Source organism: Penicillium verrucosum (genome assembly GCF_028828655.1).
Source record: "Penicillium verrucosum strain IBT 35672 chromosome Unknown utg000001l_segment0_segment0, whole genome shotgun sequence".
Classification (NCBI taxonomy): Eukaryota; Fungi; Ascomycota; class Eurotiomycetes; order Eurotiales; family Aspergillaceae; genus Penicillium; species Penicillium verrucosum.
In genome coordinates this window covers 15,303,729-15,326,018 of record NW_026643210.1, presented here as the reverse complement: position 1 = coordinate 15,326,018, position 22,290 = coordinate 15,303,729, and the positions used below count along the sequence as shown (strand labels likewise).

At 49.3% G+C, this 22,290-nt stretch overlaps 13 protein-coding genes across 13 annotated transcripts; 7 read left to right on the top strand and 6 right to left on the bottom strand.

The window, feature by feature from the left end:
- Positions 1 to 306: 306 nt before the first annotated feature.
- On the top strand, positions 307 to 2,277 carry N7516_005654 (uncharacterized protein; the record flags this gene model as incomplete). The annotated part of the gene is made up of 9 exons (XM_057218374.1): positions 307 to 353; positions 413 to 516; positions 585 to 649; positions 710 to 894; positions 943 to 1,261; positions 1,317 to 1,426; positions 1,483 to 1,580; positions 1,642 to 1,719; positions 1,778 to 2,277. The coding sequence occupies 9 exons, from the start codon at positions 307 to 309 to the stop codon at positions 2,275 to 2,277; spliced, it is 1,506 nt and encodes a 501-aa protein (XP_057080257.1).
- A 662-nt stretch (positions 2,278 to 2,939) lies between these two features.
- N7516_005653 (uncharacterized protein) lies at positions 2,940 to 5,127 on the top strand (the record flags this gene model as incomplete). The annotated part of the gene is made up of 6 exons (XM_057218373.1): positions 2,940 to 3,049; positions 3,125 to 3,159; positions 3,229 to 3,298; positions 3,360 to 3,617; positions 3,701 to 3,936; positions 3,986 to 5,127. 6 exons carry the CDS (start codon positions 2,940 to 2,942, stop codon positions 5,125 to 5,127), a joined length of 1,851 nt encoding a protein of 616 aa, XP_057080256.1.
- Positions 5,128 to 5,719: 592 nt separating this feature from the next.
- On the bottom strand, positions 5,720 to 6,358 carry N7516_005652 (uncharacterized protein; the record flags this gene model as incomplete). The annotated part of the gene is made up of 1 exon (XM_057218372.1): positions 5,720 to 6,358. The coding sequence occupies one exon, from the start codon at positions 6,356 to 6,358 to the stop codon at positions 5,720 to 5,722; it is 639 nt and encodes a 212-aa protein (XP_057080255.1).
- Positions 6,359 to 6,389: 31 nt separating this feature from the next.
- N7516_005651 (uncharacterized protein) lies at positions 6,390 to 6,821 on the bottom strand (the record flags this gene model as incomplete). The annotated part of the gene is made up of 1 exon (XM_057218371.1): positions 6,390 to 6,821. The coding sequence occupies one exon, from the start codon at positions 6,819 to 6,821 to the stop codon at positions 6,390 to 6,392; it is 432 nt and encodes a 143-aa protein (XP_057080254.1).
- Positions 6,822 to 7,008: 187 nt separating this feature from the next.
- N7516_005650 (uncharacterized protein) lies at positions 7,009 to 7,233 on the bottom strand (the record flags this gene model as incomplete). Its single annotated transcript, XM_057218370.1, has 1 exon — positions 7,009 to 7,233. The coding sequence occupies one exon, from the start codon at positions 7,231 to 7,233 to the stop codon at positions 7,009 to 7,011; it is 225 nt and encodes a 74-aa protein (XP_057080253.1).
- Positions 7,234 to 8,087: 854 nt separating this feature from the next.
- On the top strand, positions 8,088 to 9,826 carry N7516_005649 (uncharacterized protein; the record flags this gene model as incomplete). The annotated part of the gene is made up of 6 exons (XM_057218369.1): positions 8,088 to 8,159; positions 8,209 to 8,411; positions 8,461 to 8,592; positions 8,648 to 8,900; positions 8,970 to 9,490; positions 9,565 to 9,826. The coding sequence occupies 6 exons, from the start codon at positions 8,088 to 8,090 to the stop codon at positions 9,824 to 9,826; spliced, it is 1,443 nt and encodes a 480-aa protein (XP_057080252.1).
- Positions 9,827 to 12,089: 2,263 nt separating this feature from the next.
- Positions 12,090 to 12,494, top strand: N7516_005648 (uncharacterized protein; the record flags this gene model as incomplete). Its single annotated transcript, XM_057218368.1, has 1 exon — positions 12,090 to 12,494. The coding sequence occupies one exon, from the start codon at positions 12,090 to 12,092 to the stop codon at positions 12,492 to 12,494; it is 405 nt and encodes a 134-aa protein (XP_057080251.1).
- Positions 12,495 to 13,009: 515 nt separating this feature from the next.
- Positions 13,010 to 13,556, top strand: N7516_005647 (uncharacterized protein; the record flags this gene model as incomplete). Its single annotated transcript, XM_057218367.1, has 2 exons — positions 13,010 to 13,083; positions 13,127 to 13,556. The coding sequence occupies 2 exons, from the start codon at positions 13,010 to 13,012 to the stop codon at positions 13,554 to 13,556; spliced, it is 504 nt and encodes a 167-aa protein (XP_057080250.1).
- Positions 13,557 to 14,369: 813 nt separating this feature from the next.
- N7516_005646 (uncharacterized protein) lies at positions 14,370 to 15,290 on the top strand (the record flags this gene model as incomplete). Its single annotated transcript, XM_057218366.1, has 1 exon — positions 14,370 to 15,290. The coding sequence occupies one exon, from the start codon at positions 14,370 to 14,372 to the stop codon at positions 15,288 to 15,290; it is 921 nt and encodes a 306-aa protein (XP_057080249.1).
- Positions 15,291 to 15,388: 98 nt separating this feature from the next.
- Positions 15,389 to 17,363, top strand: N7516_005645 (uncharacterized protein; the record flags this gene model as incomplete). The annotated part of the gene is made up of 2 exons (XM_057218365.1): positions 15,389 to 17,074; positions 17,121 to 17,363. 2 exons carry the CDS (start codon positions 15,389 to 15,391, stop codon positions 17,361 to 17,363), a joined length of 1,929 nt encoding a protein of 642 aa, XP_057080248.1.
- A 556-nt stretch (positions 17,364 to 17,919) lies between these two features.
- N7516_005644 (uncharacterized protein) lies at positions 17,920 to 18,209 on the bottom strand (the record flags this gene model as incomplete). Its single annotated transcript, XM_057218364.1, has 2 exons — positions 17,920 to 18,080; positions 18,146 to 18,209. 2 exons carry the CDS (start codon positions 18,207 to 18,209, stop codon positions 17,920 to 17,922), a joined length of 225 nt encoding a protein of 74 aa, XP_057080247.1.
- A 1,726-nt stretch (positions 18,210 to 19,935) lies between these two features.
- On the bottom strand, positions 19,936 to 20,826 carry N7516_005643 (aminoglycoside phosphotransferase family protein; the record flags this gene model as incomplete). Its single annotated transcript, XM_057218363.1, has 2 exons — positions 19,936 to 20,407; positions 20,438 to 20,826. The coding sequence occupies 2 exons, from the start codon at positions 20,824 to 20,826 to the stop codon at positions 19,936 to 19,938; spliced, it is 861 nt and encodes a 286-aa protein (XP_057080246.1).
- Positions 20,827 to 21,143: 317 nt separating this feature from the next.
- On the bottom strand, positions 21,144 to 21,996 carry N7516_005642 (uncharacterized protein; the record flags this gene model as incomplete). The annotated part of the gene is made up of 4 exons (XM_057218362.1): positions 21,144 to 21,513; positions 21,545 to 21,592; positions 21,643 to 21,810; positions 21,866 to 21,996. The coding sequence occupies 4 exons, from the start codon at positions 21,994 to 21,996 to the stop codon at positions 21,144 to 21,146; spliced, it is 717 nt and encodes a 238-aa protein (XP_057080245.1).
- Between the last annotated feature and the right edge of the window lie 294 nt (positions 21,997 to 22,290).

The following is a 22,290-nucleotide window of genomic DNA, read 5'->3' as shown; positions in this document are numbered from 1 at the left end:
ATCCCGGCTATGATCGAGCATTGCCATTGGACCTACCTCACTCAGTACTATGCTCCATATTTACTCCGTAAGGGAGCGATCTGATCCAGTGGCTGCTACGTGCAGTTCAATCAGACACCTGTTTCGCCCCGCCTCTTTCGTTTGTTTTTTTCGTCAGAAAATGAAGTTGTCGTTGGATGAGAGGATGGCGAGCCACCCCTCTCTTTTCATATAATTATCCCATCCCCTCAGGTCAACTTGCGTGGTTTTGTCAGTAGCCTTCATTGACATTGGATTGTACACTCTTGAAGAGTTCGACTTTCCATCATGAGTCTTACTTCAGCCATTAAGTCGAATATCCGGGGAGATGTTTGGTATGTTTCCCGAATTTTCATATGTCGAAGTGGTCTTTCCAAGTACTAACCTTCGTAAGGCCCGGTCTCCCCAAACGATTCCAGTCCTTCCTTTTCTTCCGTGTTCAAAACAAGGTTGATTTCAAGAACCGGCTGAAGACGTTTATTCCCAAGATCACAACGGGTAAAGATGCCTGTGAGATGGGCGAAATCATGAAGAAGGCAAGAGAAGGGAGGCCCAACTCGCCATAGAGTCCGTTAAGCTCGAAGGCTTACCTGGAATCAACATTGGCTTTACCTCTACTGGCCTTGAAGCAGTAGGTTTTCCAACTGGTCTTACTACCGTACAACGGATGCTGATAAGCGACTACTCATAGCTTGGAGCTTTTGTGAATGTCGCCGGATCAGACCATCGTAAAAAGGACAGACAGCTATCTACTGTCTTCCGGAAGCAACAACTTCGTGGTGGACTGTTCGAAAAGGGCATGTATGCGGATCTTGTGGGTGAGGGGTGGGACAACCCCGACGAGCTTCGAGAGCAATACAAGCCAACCGCAAAGGAGTAGAGAGACTTATTGATGGTGTCATTTTGGTGACCGCAAGCGTGAAGGGTGATTTTGGATACCAAGATCAGCGAGGTGAAGCAACATTTCCTAGCCGAGGAGGGAGAACCTCTCAACCCAGACACCTATGTCCTCCGTAAGAACCCCTCTATCGAGTTTACCTTGACCAGAGAGGGGAAATGTTCGTCCAGGCCAGATGAAAGGAAAAGAACAGTAATTACTTATCAAAAGCCGGAGAGTCTTCACGGGCCAGAACTTACCTTTATATTCAGCTTTGATTCAAGGATGGCATTAGCCAGCCGATACTCGAGGAGCTGGGATGAAGAGACAACCCGTTGGAAAAGAACCCAAGGCCACAAAGCCAGGGTAAGTGTTCTCAAAGTCGTTAAAAATGAAGGGCCCTCAGACTGATGAAATGCAGGTTGATTGTTTGCGGGTACGGGGCGACCATATGGGCCAACCGGCGTGGGCCAAGGATGGCAGTTTCCTTGTTTTCCGTGACCTCCAGCAACTTGTTCCTGAATTTGACGAGTAAGTGACCTCTGGTTGTTCCAATTTTACGTATTTGGCATTGACCGAGTTTATAGGTTCATGGAGGAAAATGCGAAGAATGCGCCTTTCGCTCAAGACCACGACAAGCCAGCTGAGAAGCTTGCTGCATACTTGATGGGAAGATGGAAGAACGGTTAGTGGCAAAAGTCAATCCTGTTGAAGATTCATGCAACAATTTGCTGAACAATATCTAGGAACCCCTGTGGATGAGTCTCCTCACGATGACTCGAACGAGGAGTCTATTCACATCGAACAACTTCGACTACCACCCCGTCGAGGAGCACAACAAGTGTCCCTTCGCGGCACACACCCGTAAAATGAGACCACGAGCTGACTTGGAGCACGACCATGCTGTTATTATCCGCCGAGGAATTCCATATGGCGACGAAGTCTCAGCCCAAGAAATGACCAACCGGAAATCGGCCGCCGACAAGGAACGTGGACTTCTGTTCGCCTGCTACCAGAGTGACATCCGCAATGGATTCAACTTCTTGAAACTACCCGTAAGCACTCAAATCTTGAACTCAGACATGACGTTTGACAAAGGGGCCTCACTAACATTTGACTTCTTCCAGGCTGGGCGAGCAACCACCACTTCCCCCGACCGCAAGAGTAACTTTGTCGGTGATGAAGGTCCTGGTATTGATGCGTTTGTGGGCCAGAGACTGGACCACCACCCGCCTCGCTCTATCGGTCTTCCCGATGGCAAATATCCTACTGAGGCCCGCATGCCCCTCGATAGCTGGGTTGTTCCAAAGGGGAGGCGATTACTTCTTTGTGCCTTCTATTTCAACATTGGAGAACGAGCTCACAGGCTCTGGCATCTTTGACCAAGAGAAACTGAAGAGTCTTCGTGAAGATAACGCCTAATTATGGGGAATTCGAAAGTCATCACTGTAGTAGATATCGTGCTATATAGTCTTGATATAATCAATATTCTGAGGGGAACATTTCTCTTTAAAATATAAATTTGCCCTCTTGGGTATCATGTCTGCTGCTGGGTAATATAGAGCTTAAGCACCGTCAAGATTGCGGTTTCCTTGGTTTATAACCAAGTTCTAAAGGACTCCCATCCGACCCTTCCAGCACACGTATGACCCACATCTTGACGGACTACAGCTCGCCGCGCAGAAGCTGTCTGTCGGAAGGAGCTGGAAGATAGGTTGTGGCGTTGGACGTCTCGAGGTCGTCGATCAGGGGCGCGATCGAAGCTGAGGGATATTTAAGGGACAAGAAGCGGAGTCAAAGTCTCACCTTTACATCAAAGTTTTATTCTCGAGTATCACTGAGACAACAAATGTATATTTCCGTCACTGGAAAGCACAAGGCGAGAGATGGTGAATGGTTGGCTTGTCCGAAGTCGTTATAGATCCGAGGTTGCTGCCTTAGGCACCAACTCCGCATAGCCAAGGTCCCCTTCGGAGACCCCTCAACTTACCGTGATTCCCCGACACAGCTTGAATGGTGTCGCACCCCATGATTCTGCTTGAAAATGGTATCCGAATCTCCTAGGCCTTTGGACATTGACGTCTCACATTCCACTATGGAGTCGCCACCAGCCATTGCCGCCTTGTTCGTCATTAGCTTCGACATCAGAGCCGGGTAATTCCTCCTCCCTCCCCTAGGCATCATAGCTCTCAAGCTTAGGAACCTATTGCTGACATTCTGCGACAATAGATATGTCGTCTCGTGGAAGCGAACTGCGCCGGGAGGTGAGCAATCAATTATCTAGCCGAGGCTACAATCGCTCCGACACGCGATACTGACTCCCGAGTGAATAGTTGAGGTTGAAGGGGTTGTGGAATACAAATCGCTGCCCTCTGGGCTGCACAATGTGTCTGAAGACCTAGTGTATGTTTTTTTAGCGTTTCAAAAAGCTTTGGATCCGATCTTTGCTGACGCGCTCCTTTAGGTACTTCGTGCATGAACAGTATGCCGGTATCAGCGCGTTCCTCAATCATCCCGCCACAGAGGCCGAACGCAATGCGAAGATGTTTGCGATCGGAGTTCTGGTGCCCCTCAGTACCGGAAGACTTGGGAAAAGCTGGCGACACGCTCCAAGGCTCCAGGAACTGACACAGTTCGTATCTCCAGGCCTCGGCGATGGACGAAATCCCCGACTGACACTGGTGCTTGGTAGGAAATACGCTGAGAACGTGTCGGATATGCAGTATCTATGCGATTACTGGGACACATACAGGATAGGAGAGACCGATTCTGCAGCGCCTGACTCCCCCTCGACTCGCCTCTTAGTCTTCGATTCCGACCCGGCGAGCGACCAGACCACCTGGGTCGCAACCGCGCGTTCAGTGATGCAATGGTGCTGGAAACGTTCAGGCCGGCCCTGACACCATTCCACCCCGCTTCATCGCTTCCAGATTTCACAGAGAGCTTCGGACCTTTGATCTTCCCCCTATACAGAGCAGCTTTGCTGCGCAAGCGGATTCTCTTTATGGGCGAGGCTCCTGTACACTCGTCGTGCAAATACGGTACGCTCCTATGCGCATGGTAATCGATCTACTGCTAATTCAGATCCAGTATATGATCTATCTCTATTAGCATCACTGCCAAACTCCCTCCTACAGCTACTCCCCGACGATCGCATACCACCACTACGCCCCCGCCCCCTCTTTAACGTCGGAATTCATGATATCCCCTACCTTTCCTCCTTCGATCCATCGCGCAGCATCAGAGACCCCGAGACAGATCCGAGCTGGATCGCCTGCTCAACCGATACCGTCTTAACCATGAAACCCGACCTCTTCGACATTCTTGTCGCCCTCCCCGCACCATACTCACAAGAAACTGCCGAGCGAGCCTTCCCCAAAATCTCCCTCGTCCATAACACAGGCGGCAAACCCAACCAAATCCAACAAATCGAGCTCAAAGCAACCCAGCGCGACGCCCGTCGCTACGCAATGCTCCGCCGCGGACTCCGCCAATTCTCCAACGACCGCCCCACATCCCTAGAACAAGACCCCTCAGACACAGACTCAACCTATTCATCCAGCGCCGTCGTCGAGCCTATCTCCTGGACTCGGCTGGCCTACACCTCCTTCATCTGGTGGGCCTCTGCCGGCGAGAACCGCGACGGCCTCTCGGAGGAAGAGGAAGAACAGCAGATAGAACAAGACTCCCGCCTTCTGGCAAGCGTCGAGAGTCTCTCCCGCCCACCCTACAACTCAACCTCCCACGCCGACCCACCCGCAACCCCCCTCCAAGAAGAGCAGCAGCCGCTCGAAGTCGCGCTGGTCGCGTACTTCCGCCGTCTAACGTCGCAGATCTTCGTTACGTTGGCTGGCGCCATCGCCCGCTATGATAGCGACATCGATGACGATGCGTATAATGATGCGCCGTACATCGATGAAGATGATGAGGACACTGAGCCTTCACTCTCCATGTCTCGCCAGTCTATCCATGGCGACGAGGGGACCTCGCCTTTGCTCCGGCAGCGGTCGAGTGTGAGTGGGTCTGCGAGTCATGGGTCGAGAGCTGGTCACCGTAGCAATGGTTCGCATGACACTGTCACGATTACAGTGGCAGATATGGCAGAGATAGGGCTCGATGTGTGGAGTGTGACGGACCGTGTCTTTGTTGAGGAGTTGGTTTCTTTGTGGTGGGGTCGTGATGCGAAGGTTGATAGTGCGAGGATTAGATGCTGTGGGATCTCGGTTTTGTAAAGGCTGGTTCTTTGATCCTTGAGATCCCCTTTGTGAAGATCTTCATGAGAGGATATTGTTCCTTGTCAGGCATATATTATACGTTGTATGTCAATATCAATTTCTCCATATGGCTGATTTGATTCTAGTTCTGACAGAAGGTTGTTTTAAATGTGTGTGTTTTAAAACTGAGAGTATACCTAGGATTGTGCGATGAAGAAGACTGCTACCATGATAAAATAGAATTATCTCTCGACAATGTCAAAACCCATGTACAGAGGAAGAAAATGAGACGGACATAGGAAATGTAAAAGAGGGACACAAACAGTGAAGCCGAGATTGCATCGAAGGAAGGACAGACAGTTGGGGAATTAAATCCGTAGTATACTGAGGCTCATGACATCGGAGCTAAAAAGATCCAAACACAAAACAAACAAAACATATTGCTTCCAATCGCCATGCAAATGAAATAAAGACAAGTTGATGCAGCGCCGGGGGTATTAGAGGAAACGACAAGCACCGGCAGACCATGCAAAAGAAAGGCATAAATATGCATCATGAGATATACATCCCAGGGGCATTCATTAACGTCGGAACATCCGAACAGGAGCGCTCATATCTCGGCGTTCACCAAGTTCATTCTCGGTCCTCGAATCAGCCCGAAGATTGGGGTTTGGAAGGCGTCGAGGTCCCCGAGCAGGGGTCGGGTTGGATCCCGCTGAGGCACGAGCTGCACGGCCAGGCTCGCTGGCACTGACTGATCGCTGCTTGCTATGGGTACGGCCTCGTCGTGCCCTGATCTGTGCGAGTGCTTGTTCGCGGTCGATGGGTGTGTTGGGAACGCCAGGGTGTGAGTGCGCTGTGACTGTGGCTCTTGTCGAGAAGGAGCTCTCTTTGGGGGTTGATGGGCTGGCGGTATCCATGGGGATCTCTCTCGACACGTCTCGACGGCCTTGCCTCCACAGACGGCGGTGCACGCGAGTGTGCGGCGACACCATCTGATTGGATGGGACGAGGCATTCTGGCCCGAGTCGGCTCCCCAGAGGGGGTAAAACGAGTCGACCTGTTGGTCGGGTGATGCAGAGGCATCAGCATGAACTTTGTGGACATCTGGCTGAGGCTCGGCGAGATCAGGTGCGTCGAAAAAATCCAACCGCAGAGGTCTGACGTTATCTCGGAGAGGAGATGGGAATGTCGTGAATGTGCCGGTCTCTGGAGAAAACGTGACTAGGGGCTCGGCTGGCACCTGCATCTTGGGAAGATCCGTGGGTTCGGCCTTCACACTAGACGCGGTGTGCTGATGGACAGGAACAGGTGGCGCCGCCAGAGGTGTACGACTTGGCTCGGGTTCGTCCTGGTGGACACTGTGTTGAGGAGATCCCACCTGGGGGGTGGGGGCCTGGTGGACAGGAGATCGGTGGACGGGAGGTGGAGGAGGGGGGAGGGCTGGCCTCGGGGGTGCTAGCTTGGTGAGACTGTGCTTGGTCCACACGGGCTTGCTGAATGCTTGCTTGTTGAGCACGAGCTTTCTCTTCCGCCTCAATCTGAGGCTTTTGAAATTTGTGATAGTACTCAGCGTCGTAGATGTAGCGACGACCTTGGCTCTCAGCAAGCCTGCAAGAGCAGCGTTCGAACTGGCACTCGATATTCAGGAAATGAACCATATCTTCAGCTGCGACTCTGCGACGACGTTCGAAGTCTAGCTCTTCCTTCATCCCTCCAAGAGATCCTCGTCCATTTCAGCACCCGTCTCGGATTCGGGTTGTTTACTCTCTGTCTTTGGTGTAAAATCAGACAAACGTGGGCGTTTGGGAGGAGTGGCTTCTGCATGATCTTCTTCACGTGCCGGAGCTGGGGATAAAACAGATCCCGCAGCGGCTCGCTTCGGTCTGCGCGGGGTGGTCAAAAGGCGAGGTCGCCCTCTGCTATTGACAGTCTTCCGAAATCCTCTTTCCGAATCTCATGGGCGCGGACTTCGAGGGTGCTCGAGCGGTTGTCTGTTTCGAGGGCACGGAATTTCTCTTTCAGGACTTCGAGTTCCTCTGTAAGACCAGCCAGAGCATAGGCGCGTTCGAATGCCTCCTGTTTGGCCTTATCCTTCGCCTCGCGTTCTGCCCCCCACTTCATCTTTCAGTGCTCTGACCTCTGATTTCGCTTGTTTCAATTCTTCTTGAAGTTTGACCAAGGTCGATCCGGCCCGAAAAGCTTCTTTCCGGGCTTTTCGGATTTCCTTTTCGAAAATTGATCGTTCGTGGGCCTGGCGTTCTTTTGTCCCGTGAAGCTCTTCCAGTAATGACTCGAGGCGTTCACTGATCCGGCGTTCTCGTGTTTGTGCTTCGGATAAATCTTCTTGTGCGGTGGCTAGGGCCGACTCGGCTTCCTCGCGGCCCAAGATAGCCCGCTGTAGAGCGGCATTATTTGCTGCAGAGTTGGCCGGGCTGCCTCCTTGAGAGAGGCCATTTAAAAACGCCACTTTGGCTTGAACTTCCGAAACACCCCGGGTGCTCTTGTGGTGTAGTGTGAGAAGATCGGAAGGTAGTGAGGAGATGCGGGTATGTTTTGTTGATTCATGCGTTCCGGCGAAACCGGATTCAGTGCTTTTGAGGGCTCAGGATGGGACGTGTTGGAGACTCCATCTCAGATACTTGACAAATAATGGATCCAGCCGATGATGATCACAAGGTCAAAGAGTCATCACAGGATTGAGGAAGGGAGATTCACGAGGGAAAATCACCGTTGTGGAGTTAGGGTGGTGACGCACCCACAGAAACATGTTTATTACCCTCTTTGGAATGATCAGGTGACTGTTGCCCTGGTGACTCTCTGCACCTTCCCCGATATGGTTAGACACTCACGTGCGATAATCCTCCACATCAGGACTAGCGTCACCTTTGGCTATGTCTGTGCGTCTTCAGGCGGGCATTGTCGATATCAAAATTTACTGAGGGGCTACACTGCGAGTATCATTTTCATCCATCAATATGCATGAAATTGTCACACTTCAGCTGGGTCAGCGGGCTAACTATCTAGCAACACACTTTTGGAATCTACAGGTACTGTCATCTACCGTTGGATGCGAACTTTTATCTAATATCTAACTAGGAATCATACTTCACATACAACGATGGAGAACAATCCGATGTTGATCACGATGTTCACTTTCGACCGGGTGTTGGAGCAGATGGCTCTGAGACTTACACTCCACGCACAGTAATCTATGATCTGAAAGGTGGATTTGGAACGTTGCGCAGATACAATGCACTTTACGAGCTCAGTGAAGACTCCACAGCAGGTCAAGGGTTATGGTATGCGGCTCAAATGGATGGACAAGTTTTTGAAACTAATATCTGGCAGGGATGGACGAGAGGTAGTCCAAAAGCAAACTCCAATCCAACAAAGTGAATATCAGAAAAGCTTGGATCTAGGAACTACAGCCCCTCGCCTGACTTCGGAGGCTGTACGCTACTGGTCAGACTATAACAGAGTGTACTATCACCCGAGGTCCATTGTTCAGCTAAATGAATATGACTTGAACTCCCAGACTATGCCCTTTGAGGATTGGAATGTCGGGGAAGAGATTATTTAAAGACCTTGACAAGGAGCATGACCTGCTCGACCGTGACCTGAGACCTCTCCTTGAGGAATGTGACCACTTGCGGGCGCTGCAACTGTTCTCCGGGTCAGATGATGCCTGGGGCGGATTCACTGCCCAGTATATGGAAAGACTGAGAGATGAATTCGGAAAGAAAAGTATTTGGGTGTGGGCTATTGAAGACGGCACTAAAATCCAACGGGTAAGTGACACAGTAGTGCTATTTTGGAGAATCGCGAGCTCGGTTGGCTAAGTTTCGAACTTTGTGTAGCATCACCAGTTCAAGAAGGATACGAACAAGGCCAGGTCACTCTGCTCGATCTCGCCACTGGCCTCGCTCTATTCTCCAATTATCGACGTTCCGCATAACCTGCCCGGTTACCTCAAAGTTGATCGCCAATCAGAATGGCAGAAAACAGCCCTGCTCGCCTCAGCTATTGAGACGGTCACACTGCCTTCCCGATTGCGGCCATATCAACATTTCGAGGCCTCCCTCGCCGGGGAAGATGGCACGCACACCATCTTCGAATTACAATCTTCTATCAACAAAATCAAAATCAATGACGGTCAGACTAAGGAAGCCTCCAATGAGGATGGGCCGACCAAAGCCGAAATTGAATTTGACATTGACTTCGCCTATGACGGCGAGTACAGCAAGGGCGCTCACACTTTCAATCAAGTCCAAGTAACCCGTGGAGAAGAACCGGAAAGGGACAGTGAGTCCACGGAGGACACAGACGTTGGGTACCTTCGCAAACTTAGACGGTTCAACTCAGAGTCGATGCTGCAAAGGTAGGTTTCCCCATTTTGCGCATTTACTTTCACTGTCTCAGCCAGGACGCTCACATTCTATACCACCATTCTAGTTTCCACACGCCACTCAGTATGCCTATTCTTGACAGTTTCCCTGACGACATGTTCCCCACCCCCGAGGCAGGCACTGGGGTAAATGTATTTACGGCATTGACCGCCTCGACAAGGACAGCTCAGAGGATCAAGGCTATCTCGGCAACGGCCGGACGTTTGGTCTCTGTAGATGAGCGTGAGGCCTTGGTAAATGGACTTGGCGAGATTCGAGAGTACTACGAGACAGGGTGGAGTAGCGGCTCGGACGACGATGATGATTAGACAAAGAACATATGTTGATATCATCACAATCTAAAAATGACAGGGTATGCAGTTTCGGGCGGTATTTGCCTCCCATTGTGTAGGTCTAATATACGAAGTATGCACCACTGTCTACCCCGGAAAAGACCTGGAAAGATTCTGTGGCTTAAGGCTGATCTATTGGATCATATTTTCCCCAAACCCTGAGACTTTAGTGTTTAAGACATATCCTAATTTTAGATACTTCCAAGGTATATGAACCTTGGAAGACATACTATGGATACTATGGGGTAGAGTATAAATGGAAAGTTCCTTGGTAATATTTGAACCTTCCAAGGTTGGAATGCCCCAGCTTTTTCTGAATGGACGAATCCCTCCGTATTCCTGGAAGAAGGCTGGTATAACTTCAAGGATCCCAAATGTTTCTTGTTGTGTGACTTCATAGTATTGTGCAATAGTCTAAGTACATATACAACGCTTAACTAACTATGTTATGTAACTAGTGTATGTTGTATAACTAACTAGATAGATAAATATGTAAGTTTATCCTCAACAGCTCATCTACCCCGCCATTATTCCTTTTTCTTGTCAAACCGAGATTGAGCGCGTTATCAGTCCGATTGGAAATTCTAATAGTCTGGAGTGGGAGAATGTTGGAATAGATCGACTTCCCATTATACAGCTGTGGAAGAATAGGATACCTAGGTACACATATGTAGTCCTATGAGACATATTGTATACGTCAGATGTAGGGAACGAACATTGAAAAAGGGGGAAAGAGAATATCTCAGGGCAGAACCAAGATCAAAGAGGGGAAAAAAAAGCGAAAAATCGAAAAATAGAAAAATAGAAAAATAGAAAAATAAACAACACGTTGACATCACCACTATGTGGGAATCTATCGTTAACTAACTACGGAGTAGTTAGTTAGTTAAGGGGGATTCATGTGGGAACCCATAACTAACTATCGTACCAATCGCGGGGGGCCTCGGGAACTTCCCTGCATGTTTTCTATTGGGGAAAGAGAAAAAGAGACCGGGATCTCTAGGGCTGTCCAGGGCGTGTTCCACAATATCCACTGTCCTGCGTTCACCCTTTTGCAAGACTTTCAACTGTTTCCTGCATGAGACACTTTGTCCAGGGGCACTGTGTTGTGATTGCTCCGTACCCCAACCAAGTCCAGCCTCTAGATGGGCATCACCGATATCGGGTCACTGTTCCATCTATTCTTTTTTCTGCCTTACCAGAGCTCCAAGGTTTACTCCCACTTACTTTGCTTTAGACATACTCTATACACAGTTTCAATTTCCACTTGTCATTCGTTATGTTTCCCCACACTTTTACTTGGGCAAATGGGGTTATGGGCCGAACTTAAGAGCTAATTCATAGCTCGGTCTCATGACGTGGAGAAGAGACATTTTTCATGGGTTCCCATCGCTATGGAGGGTCAAGACAAAGGGAAACAGACAACAAAAAAATGACAGAAGATGGCCAATATTGACGGAGGCTGGGCACGTACTACTCGGTACTGTGACGGAAAATCCCAGGGCTATCTCCCGCATTGCCAAGAATCGACCTTCATCATTAGAGTCAATTGACCTATCCGCCCATCCATCGGATTCTGGAAACTTTGACTTTAGACATTCGAACTCAGGTTTTTGGGGTCGACAAACCACACGCCAATATCTGAGACCTGGTCAAGTTATCATTGGCTCAACCCCAGTACCTGGTCGTCTAGTCAACTGGACTCGTGTACATGCGCTAGCTCTCGCTTCTGCATCCAAGTTCTGGTACACCATTTACCATGACCAGCCTCTTGGCTGGGAATATGCCAGGTCGACTGCTAAATATCCTGAATACTTCTCGTTTATGTCGGTTCCGGTTAGCGTTAGAATATGAGCGCCACTTATTGTTATTTTTCTGACTTCCGATTCTGAGTGCCCAATATGGTACCATTTGGTCCACACTAACCCAATGGCCACCAGAACAGAGTTATCAAGTGAGCTAACCAGTCAGGAATTGGAGCATTGGAGCTCCGAGGAGACATGACCCCAGAGGCACATATAAACCTGCCTTATCCCCGTCTGCTCCCAGCCTCGGTCTTAGAAATATTTCAATTGTCTATATTGCTCGTTTAGGAACTCTCTCGCTACGGTTCCTATCGTCCTTCGTTTAAGGAACATATCAGCCCTAGCTATTCTAGTATATAACAACCTTCGTTTGTTAGTCAAGATGCGGGGGTGCTCCAATCATTCTGCTCTACGCCGCTACCTTGGCGTCTGGTATGGTCATTACCCCCAGACACCCTGGCGAGGCTCACATTGCTGTCCGCAATGGTTCCGACCATGACACCGGTAGTCCTTGGTGGGGCGGTGGCCAGGGAGATCACGGCGATGGTGGTGAAGGCGGCGGTGGTCTCCCAGAAGAGACCACTCCCCATGAGGCTAAGACTCCGCCTGTTGAGACTCCCCCACCTGTCGAGACAGACACGCCTACTGTTCCTCCAGCTGTGACGCCCACCTCCACACCTGTTGAGACCCCCCCGGTTGAGACTTCTACTCCGTCTGAGACCGACACGCCTACTATTCCCCCAGTCGTGACGCCCACCTCCACACCTGTTGAGACTCCTCCGCCGGTTGAGACTTCTACCCCGTCTGAGACTGACACATCTACTGTTCCCCGGTTGTAACGCCTACGTCGACCCCGGGTGAAACTGATACTCCTACCCCGCACGCGGAGACCTCCACTCCATGCGAGACCGACACACCTATTATTCCCCCGGTTGTGACACCTACCTCGACTCCATGCGAGACTGATACAACAACTCTGCCTCCTTCTACAACACCGACCTCAACTTCTCATATGACTGATACTCCCACTTCTCCTCCGGGGAGTTCAACCCCATGCGAGACTGATACACCCACCTCTCCTCCTGCTAGCTCAACCCCATGCGAGACTGACACCACATCTTTGCCTCCAACTCTTCCTCCTTATACAACGCCGACCTCAACTCCTCATGTGACTGATACTCCCACTTCTCCTCCGGGGAAGTTCAACCCCATGCGAGACTGATACACCCACCTCTCCTCCTGCGAGCTCAACTCCCTGCGAGACCGACACTCCTACATCGCCTCCTCCTATCAGCACTACGACTGGCCAGACCGACACTCCCACCACGCCTCCTCCCGCTTCCACCACTCCCCTATGAGACCGAGACCCCCCCGTTATCACTCCTCCGGTGATCGTAACCACCACCTACACCACTACCACCTGCCCAAGTAAGTAAAATTCTGACTGTTCCATCAAACAATTGCTAACAAGACCAGTAACCTGGACCACCGTAACAAGCGGCACGTCAACCTACACCCATCCCGTGACCCAGACCAGCACGATCACCGTGACGTCTATTTCTACCTGCACTGAGGGTTGCGCTGAGCCCACAGCCCCTCCTGCGAAGCATACGACTCCCACCGTTGATTCCACAACTTCTGTCGTGGTGCCTCCTCCAGATAGTAAGACTACTGTTCCAGCCACTGAGCCCAGCGCCCCGGCTACTGAGCCTACTATCCCGGCCACGGAGCCCACTGCTCCATCTACTGAGCCTACTGCCCCGGCACAGTCGAGCCCTATTACTACTCCCACCTCCGCTCCCCCTACTTCCTCCTCGCCAGTTTTCAATAGTGCTCCCGCTATTCAGAAGTCGGCCGCAGCCTTCATCCCTGGCTTGGTTCTGCTGTTTGCTCTGCTCTAATTGACCTACACAGAAGTTGATATGTCAGACGAGATATGATATCATTTTTTTCTTGGCAGTGGCTTGTGAGGAACGGGATTATGATCTTGACACACACAAAAAAGCATTACAAAAACATACAAAAAAATTGTATTCGAAAATATCCATTCTTGAAGGATGCCAGCATGATGGCTATCAATGAGTTTCTTAACGACTTGACGCTCCCTATCCATGATGTATGGAACCCTAATTCTAGTCATATATATATTGGTCTATGAATTGATATTTATTCACATTTACCCTCAATCTCCATCATGATTATAAACTTCGAACATTCACAAGTTGTCTAGTATACTCCTAGTATAACTACAATTCAGCCCTGTTTGAAATTAGGGCTGTGACATAATGCGATAACGATAAGGAGTGCAAACATCAAACATCGGTGTTTGCATGATGACCCGTGTCCTCATCCAACAGCTCTTTTTTAGGCTTCATGTTACGTTACTGCCAAGTGGCCACAGTATCCCTTTGCTTTCAAATGGCCTAATTCTGAGTCATTTTTCCGATTTTCTTCCCCTGTTCATCTTCTCCCACTACCTATCGCTCAAACCAACAGCAATCTTGAGCTATCCCATAGCTCCATCCGACCATCCCTCTGGCGCAAAGCTAGCCCGAACCCCAACACACTATTCGGCAAACCGGTAGGGTGTTTAAATATCTGTCAATTTGTCTGTATATGTGTCAAAAAGGGTAATTTATCCCTATTGAAATTGCGAGCAACTCCTAAATCAACAATTTGGCTGATTCCCGCAGCCCGGAGCCTAAACATAGATCATGGCGTTCTTAAATCGCCGACAATTATCGAGCTCGCCAATGTTATCCCTCGTGGTCCTCCCATTCCTCATATTCCTCCTCAGCTTCGCTGGGCCAGCTTCTGCCGCCGGATCGGCCGTTCTGGGCATCGACATCGGCACCGAATATTTCAAAGCTGCTCTCGTGAAACCCGGCATTCCGCTTGAGATCGTTCTTACTAAAGATTCGAAGCGCAAGGAGTCCGCTGCTGTCGCTTTCAAGCCTACAAGAGAGAGCGATGCGCCTTTCCCCGAACGGTTCTATGGTGGCGATGCGCTCGCCCTCGCCGCTCGGTACCCGGACGATATTTACATCAACTTGAAGACTCTGCTGGGCGTTCCATTCAATGATGGCAACGAGGAGGCAGTTAAGGCTTATTGGAGCAGGTTCCCCGCGTTGAAATTGGAGTCCGCCCCCGATGGTCGCGGCTCTGTTGCTCTCCGCAGCAACCGGCTAGGGGAGGAGCAGAAGAAGGAAGCCTTTTTGGTGGAGGAGATTCTGGCAATGCAGTTGAAGCAGATCAAGGCCAATGCTGATGCGTTGGCTGGAAAGGGATCCGATGTCCGCGATGTCGTCATTACCTACCCTGTGTTCTACACCGCGGAGGAGAAGCGCAGCCTGGAGTTGGCGGCTGAGCTGGCGGGTCTGAGGATCCAGGCTCTTGTCAGTGATGGTTTGGCTGTCGGTCTGAACTACGCCACCAGCCGTACTTTCCCCAGTGTTTCTGATGGCGAGAAGCCTGAATACCACATCGTATATGACATGGGTGCCGGATCTACGACCGCGAGTGTTTTGCGGTTCCAGAGCCGCAAAGTTAAGGATATTGGCAAATTCAACAAGACTGTCCAGGAAGTTCATGTTATTGGCTCTGGTTGGGAGAAGTCACTTGGAGGTGACTCCTAAATGGTCTCATTGTGAACGACATTGTCACCCACTTGGTTGAGGAAAAGAAGCTCAAGGATAAGGTTACTCCAGCTGAAATCAAGGCTCACGGAAAGACTATGTCCAGACTCTGGAAGGATTCGGAGAAGCTCCGACAGGTTCTGAGTGCCAACACCGAGACTTCGACAAGCTTTGAGGGACTGTACGATGAGAATGTCAACTTCAAGTACAAGTTGAGCCGTGCCAACTTTGAGAAGATGGCTGCTGAGTACGTTGCCCGTATTGGAACCCCAGTGCAGCAGGCTTTAACAGCGGCCGGTCTTGAATTGAGCGATATCGAATCTGTCGTGCTTCACGGTGGAGCCATTCGGACTCCCTTCGTCCAGAAGCAATTGGAGAACTTTGTCGGCTCTTCTAAGAAGATCAGAACCAACGTCAACGCTGATGAGGCGGCTGTGTTTGGTGCTGCCTTCAAGGGAGCTGCTCTGAGCCCTAGTTTCCGTGTTAAGGATATTCGCGCCGGTGATGCCGCTACATACCCAATCTCCTTGAAGTGGAACTCGGACGACAAGCAACGGAACCAGAAATTGTTCACCGCCACTTCCCAGGTTGGTCCCGAGAAGCAAGTCACTGTGAAAAACCTGGAGGATTTCGAATTCAGCTTCGCCCAGCATGTTTCCCAGGATGGAGAACAGCCTATCCTCAGTGTCCAAACCCTGAACCTCACTGCATCTGTTGCTAAGCTCAAGGATGAGTTTGGCTGCACCGATTCAAACATTACCACGAAGTTCACGATCCGCCTCAGCCCCATGGACGGTCTTCCCGAAGTTGTGGCTGGTACGGTTAGCTGCGAGGTGGAGTCGGAGAAGAAGGGAATTGTTGAAGACGTCAAGGGCTTCTTCGGCCTCGGCAAGAAAGATGAGCAGGAGCCCCTCGGCGAAGATGGTGAGCCTCGTGAATCGATCACCCTCGAGTCCGAGACAGAGTCCTCCACTTCATCCTCCGCCAGTTCCAAGTCCACCACCACGTCCACCAAGGACGCAAAGAAGGATGCTAAGAAGGACGCAAAGGCCACTCCTCAGGTCAAGCTTGAAGTTATCCCGATCAGTCTGAAGTCTGTCACACTTGGAACTCCGGCGCCATCAGTCGCAGAGCTCGGTCGCATCAACGGCCGCCTTCTTGCCTTCGATAATTCGGACCGTGATCGTATCCTGCGCGAAGAAGCTCTTAATGAATTGGAATCTTTCATCTACCGTAGCCGAGACCTCGCCGATAACGAGGAGTTTATCAAGGCAGTCAAGCCGGATCAGCTGACTGTTCTCTCCGAGAGAGTTTCCCAGGCCAGCGACTGGCTGTACGAAGAGGGTGACAACGCCAAGACTGCCGATTTCCAGTCGAAGCTCAAGGACCTGAAGGCCATCGTCAACCCTGCACTGAAGCGGATGAAGGAGAGCTCTTCTCGCCCAGCACGCGTGCAGTTGCTCAAGGACATGCTAAAGAACGCCGAATCCATGAAGGAATTGATCAAGAACCAGATCGATAACGACGAGCAGATCTACTCCTCTTCCCTCTCGGCCTCAAGCGCATCCTCCACCTCCACTTCTACCGAAACTAGCACTAGCTCATCGACCTCAGCCCCCGCCGCTTCTGACGAGGGTCTCGATGATCTCGATGAAGACGCATACTCCGCTTCTTCTTCATCATCCACCACATCTACAAAGAGTGCTGCTACGGCCAAGCCCACAGGCCCCAAGTACTCCCTCTTTACCCCCGCCGACCTCACGGCCATCACACAAGGCCTACGAGTCCACCAACCCCTGGCTCGAAACCCAGCTCGGTCTGCAAGAGAAGCTTACCGAGTCTGACGACCCTGCTTTGACCGTTGTGGAGGTTGACTCACGGCTGCGCGAGTTCGAGCGTATCCTTAACCGCATGTACGAGAGGATGACCGCAAATGCTGGCCAACAGAAGAAGAGCAGCAGCAGCGGAAAGAAAGCATCTAAGGAAAAGAAAAAGCCCGAGGCCGAGAAGAGCAAGGGTAAGGGCAAGGATCAGCCCGAGGAGAAGGAGGATCTTCCCAAAGATGAGCTGTAAAATAACCATCCCCTTGTTCCTTTTCACTATGCATTTTACATTTGTTTACTTTTTCTTTTTACATTTGACTCGGCTAGAGTATTTCATTCTAACGCAACCCATGTATCATGCACACACTACATCCTGGAAGATAGAAAAAAGACCTACAATGGAGTTTGGGCTGAGCGTTAGCAGTTTTATTGTCTTTGGTCCTCCTGTTCTCTTGTACTATAACGACCTCTGCGGAGCACTTAGGCTGCGGTATAGGTACCATGCGACAAAACCCCCTTTACAGGTATTATTGGTGGCTAGATGCTTGATTATCCCTAAACTTTTGAAAAGAACATCTAAAACGAATATCCTAGGGCCTTACTTAGAAGTTGCCAATTATTCTAATCTCCGTCCCATCCATATATCACCTTTAGACCTAGACGCTAGAAAAACATGGATGCAGATAAAGTAGGATGAAATTGTCATTCCTACTCTAATCATTGTCCCATCCTATATTTCTATCAAGAAACCACTTCAACGGACTCCAAAAAGCCAAGCGCATTAGTCCAGTCTCGAGAGATCTTTTTTAGATTCCCGCGCCCCCACCGGCACCAGCACCAGCACCACCTCCGGCACCGAAACCACCCCCAAAGCCAGCACCGAGGCCTCCGCCGATTCCACCGCCGCCACCGCCGCCGCCGGCCACGGAGCCGCCAGCACCACCACCGCCGCCAGCACCACCAGGGCCTATCATTATCACTCAATTAGAAGTGTTCCAGCCAAATACATCGTTGGGGTGACTGGTGACATACCGGTAGGAGCAGCAACAGCGGCCAGAGCCAAGCTGAAGAGCGCAATGAGGAAGTTGGACTTCATGGTTTTAAATCGAGCTGTTGTGAAATAAGGGTTAATGATCAGCTCGAGTGAGGTGGTAACAAGGCTTACCGAATGACTTTGCAAGAAATCTTGGTAAATATGTAGAACTGATATCAGGAACAGTGGGCGAATACCTTCATTTTATACCTCGAGGGTCAGCATCATCTTCCTTCCGGAGTACAAGTCCGATCAAGGAGACATTTCAGCTCGGAGATGTTGAGTGCATTTCATCGGCATGGTGCATATGTTGTTGTACACAGGGACATAGCGGCCAGGGTTACTTTCGAATTTAATTCGCAGCCGTGCATTAATTGATGATGTCGCAGGTTGACCTCGCATCGAACCAGGGAGTAAGTTGTTTCAGCAAATCTCGTTCGCCAGTGAACGGCCGTTCCTATTCGGGGGATAGGTCGCTATCATTAGTATCCAATGGCAGCTCGGTATCGTCGGTTCCTTCAAAGATTTGGGGAGTCATAACGTTAAATTACATAGCTAATAACTAGAGTATAGTAGGTTATAATCAAATATAGCGGGTGATGCTACCACGAATAACTACAATCTAGTTACAGTTATAAGTTACTTATTTTCGACCAATATTTCTTAGCCCTAGGGGTAGAGAAATAAATCGCTAAACCATACTTTTATCCCTAGATTTATTTTGTTCAGCCGTTTATCAGAATATGTAATATATAGGACTTTTCTCGAGTGGGTTATAAGAGGAATACATACTGGGGTATGTGATCACATAGTCCTACCTAGGTACTCTGTTAAGTACATAAACTAAACCCTACCAGCGCGTCTAAGATACTAAAACTGCCCTCAATGCCTATCTTACGTTGGATTCCGCACGACTCATTTTGAATCAAAGGTCTCGGTCCAACACCCAACCCATAGTTACCTAGTTTTTACATAACTACGGGTCTTGGCGGTCAAATAATTGTTAAATCAGCTAGATTATACACATGGTTAGCGTATTTACATAGTTGGTAACCCAATTTAGGGCCCCAGACCCAGTACTAGGTCGAACCCTTCGACCCTTCGACCCAACCCAGACTAGGTTGGGTCTGGGTTGGATCTGGGTTGTACTAAGTCGTGCGGAATACGAAAGGAAAGTATGAGCCGCGTAGTCATGATCTAGATTTCATTTTCACACAGATGTTATCTAGAGTAGTTCACCCAACCCATCGCAGAAAGTTGCGTACATTTCGAACCGAGTTCCACAACATATATTGTCTTGTAGCATCTAATTTCCAGGTGCCGATGAGATGCACTCAACATCTCCGAGCTGAAATGTCTATCGATTGTGCCGTAGTATCAGAATCAGAAAAAGTGTACGTGAGATCTTTACAAAGCCATGCAGTCGAGTATCCCCCAAAACCAAGTTTTCCAATGACCTGATATCTAGATTGGAAGACTTCACCGATTTTGACAGAATATGAGTCTTCTGTCGTGTATCCTGGATGCGTTTCTTCCTCAAACTTCATATCTGAATCAAGTAGTTGGATATTCGATTGAGTGAACTGCGGTACGGGTAAAGGAGCTCGATGAGAGAAAGGACGCTTGAAGAAAGAGCGCTGGAAAAACCGGCCTCTTAAGCCTCCTAGGCGACACATGGTTGATGTTTAAAGCTGAAATGCCAAACCCAAGCCAGGGGAGCGCGCTTTTAGAGTAACTATGCCCTGTCTACACTGCCTCGTTTACGTACATGCAACCTGACAAAAAGCAATTAATCCGAAGACAACCTGTCCAAAACTTCTCGGCCCTTTTCATCCAAATTCGGGTATTTTCTCAAATGACGCAGATCAGTCCAGAAATCCTTCGCATCATCATATCCTTCGCCATGTATACCCATACGCTCTCGTAGAAGCTTTTTCCACTCGGCGTCCTCCTCTGTCCACCCCCAAGAGGCCGAGACGTATTCATACCATATAGGATAATATGCAGCAAATTCCCAATCGAGAATCCCAGCCAGCCTCCCGTCTTTCACCATGATATTGCCCAAATTAAGATCACAATGAGTGAGAACGTAGGGTTCACATTTAGGCAGACGTTTCTTCAGATTGTCCAGGGCTCGTTGAGGGAACAATCTTATAGGTAGATCGTGGAGAGTAAGGCTTATAGCATCCCAGAGTTCGTTGTCGGAGTGAAAAGGTCCGTGTGGCTCGCGGTCAGAAAAGAGTAGACCCGGAAAACAAGGACTTTAATCAACGCTTTGTATAGATGTTGACGTAAAGGATTGAAGCTGCTTCCGAATTCCAATAACGTTATCTACGATATCCACTTTCTGAGATTTTGATAACGAAGACCAAGCCTTCTCGAGCGTTTGGCCTTGTATCCGCTCTAGAAGTACGAAGTATCGCCCGTTGCCGTCAACCCAGTCACGTAGGATCTTTGGAACCGGGATATTGGAGTGGGATGTAAGGTGATTCAGGGTGATCACTTCGGTTTTCGGTCCTTCGTTAGGGCGTTCTTTTAAAATAACATCAGACCCGATCGACCACACTCCCCGCCTGCTTGCACCATAGAAGAGTTTGACATGGCTCGAGTAAAAGCACTGCTCTTGCTGATCGAGCGTCCAACCACATGTGATGCAACCTTTAGATGATTCTTCTGACATCGTGGGGACAGTTAAGAAATTGATGTTTTGTAGAAGGGAAAGGGGGCTAGAGAGCTACCTAACTAGGTAGGTAGCGAACAGTAATTATTATTTGGTGTTCTATTTGTCAGAAGATCTGGGCCCGTGCCATTCGCCTCGCGCAGGTCCAATTAAATTAGAGATTCGAGAACCACAGTTTATTTTTCACTATTGCTCGTGAAACGGTCCAATATATTAAGTACAACGAACGCGAGATTTCTAGCCGGAGGGACAGCGAGTGGGTGCCACCCCGCACCCACTCCATATATATGGCAATTGACAAGTATGGCAGTGATATATCAGTAACGTATAAGCGAGTTCTGGATGGCAGAATTCAGCTCGAAGGGCATTTTCAAAACATGAAGCAAGCATAGCTCAACCACAGCTCTTTGCGGCAATGGCTTTTGGACGTAACGTCCTCGGTACATTGCGATGAAAGTCTGGAAATTGAAGTCGTCTTCAATGAGTTCCATGCTATTGGCCAACTCGATACACAAGTTATGAGCATCGCCTGGAAGGTACTTGCTAGCTGCCGGAGCCATCGAGGATATAATCCGAGGGACAAAAGCTTGCATCATAACGGCTAAGTATTCTCTGTCATCAGGAGTGCAGGGGTGGAGGTCGTCTCTTCCAAGAACCAGAACTGCGCTGTAAGACAGACTGTCAGGTCTATCAACCGTATTCGAGGATAAAGTCTTACACATAAACAAACGGATCTAGTGTTCGAAGTCCGATCCCCATTTGATGGCTACTCATTAGTATCAGTAAACGTGATGCAGAGTGTATAGTAACACCTACCTAGGGACTTCAGCCAAAACAAGGGAAGGCACCGAGACATTTTTCATCAGCCTTTCAACCAATGGCTTTGCTGGAAGAGGCCTCTCCTTTTGGCCATCCGTGATATCGTATATTCCATTGTTGAAGTGATATCGGGATGGATTATCTTCAAAAGTGTCACCCAATAAGCTTATTTATTAGAACATCCTTCCAACGATAGGGGAGTTTGGCAAACATAGCCTACATTTGACCTTCCCCACTAAACACTAGGATTTTGGCGTCAACAGACATGTGAAGTGGAATGGGTATGCCTCCATGATTTCCATGGAAGAAAAAATATCGTAAAGTCCCTTGTCCGTATTGTGAATTCATCATGTTGTGTGATGTGAGTTCCTGCTACCGTTTCTAAAAATTATGTCAAAAAGTCAAAAGGAGAGGAATGCGAGGGGTGGCCAAGTGACCACCCAAACATAATCTCTCATTGGTTATTACCTCACCGCCAATTTCATTACCGCCTTCTTGAAGCATTTGTATGTTGTATACTAATGAAAAGTTTCGTTTTTAGATACTTGCAACCCGCTATAAAATATCGAGATATCTGTAATTGTATGCTGATGAAAAGCTTTATTTTAACACTTATAACCCGCTATAAAATATCGAGATATCTAC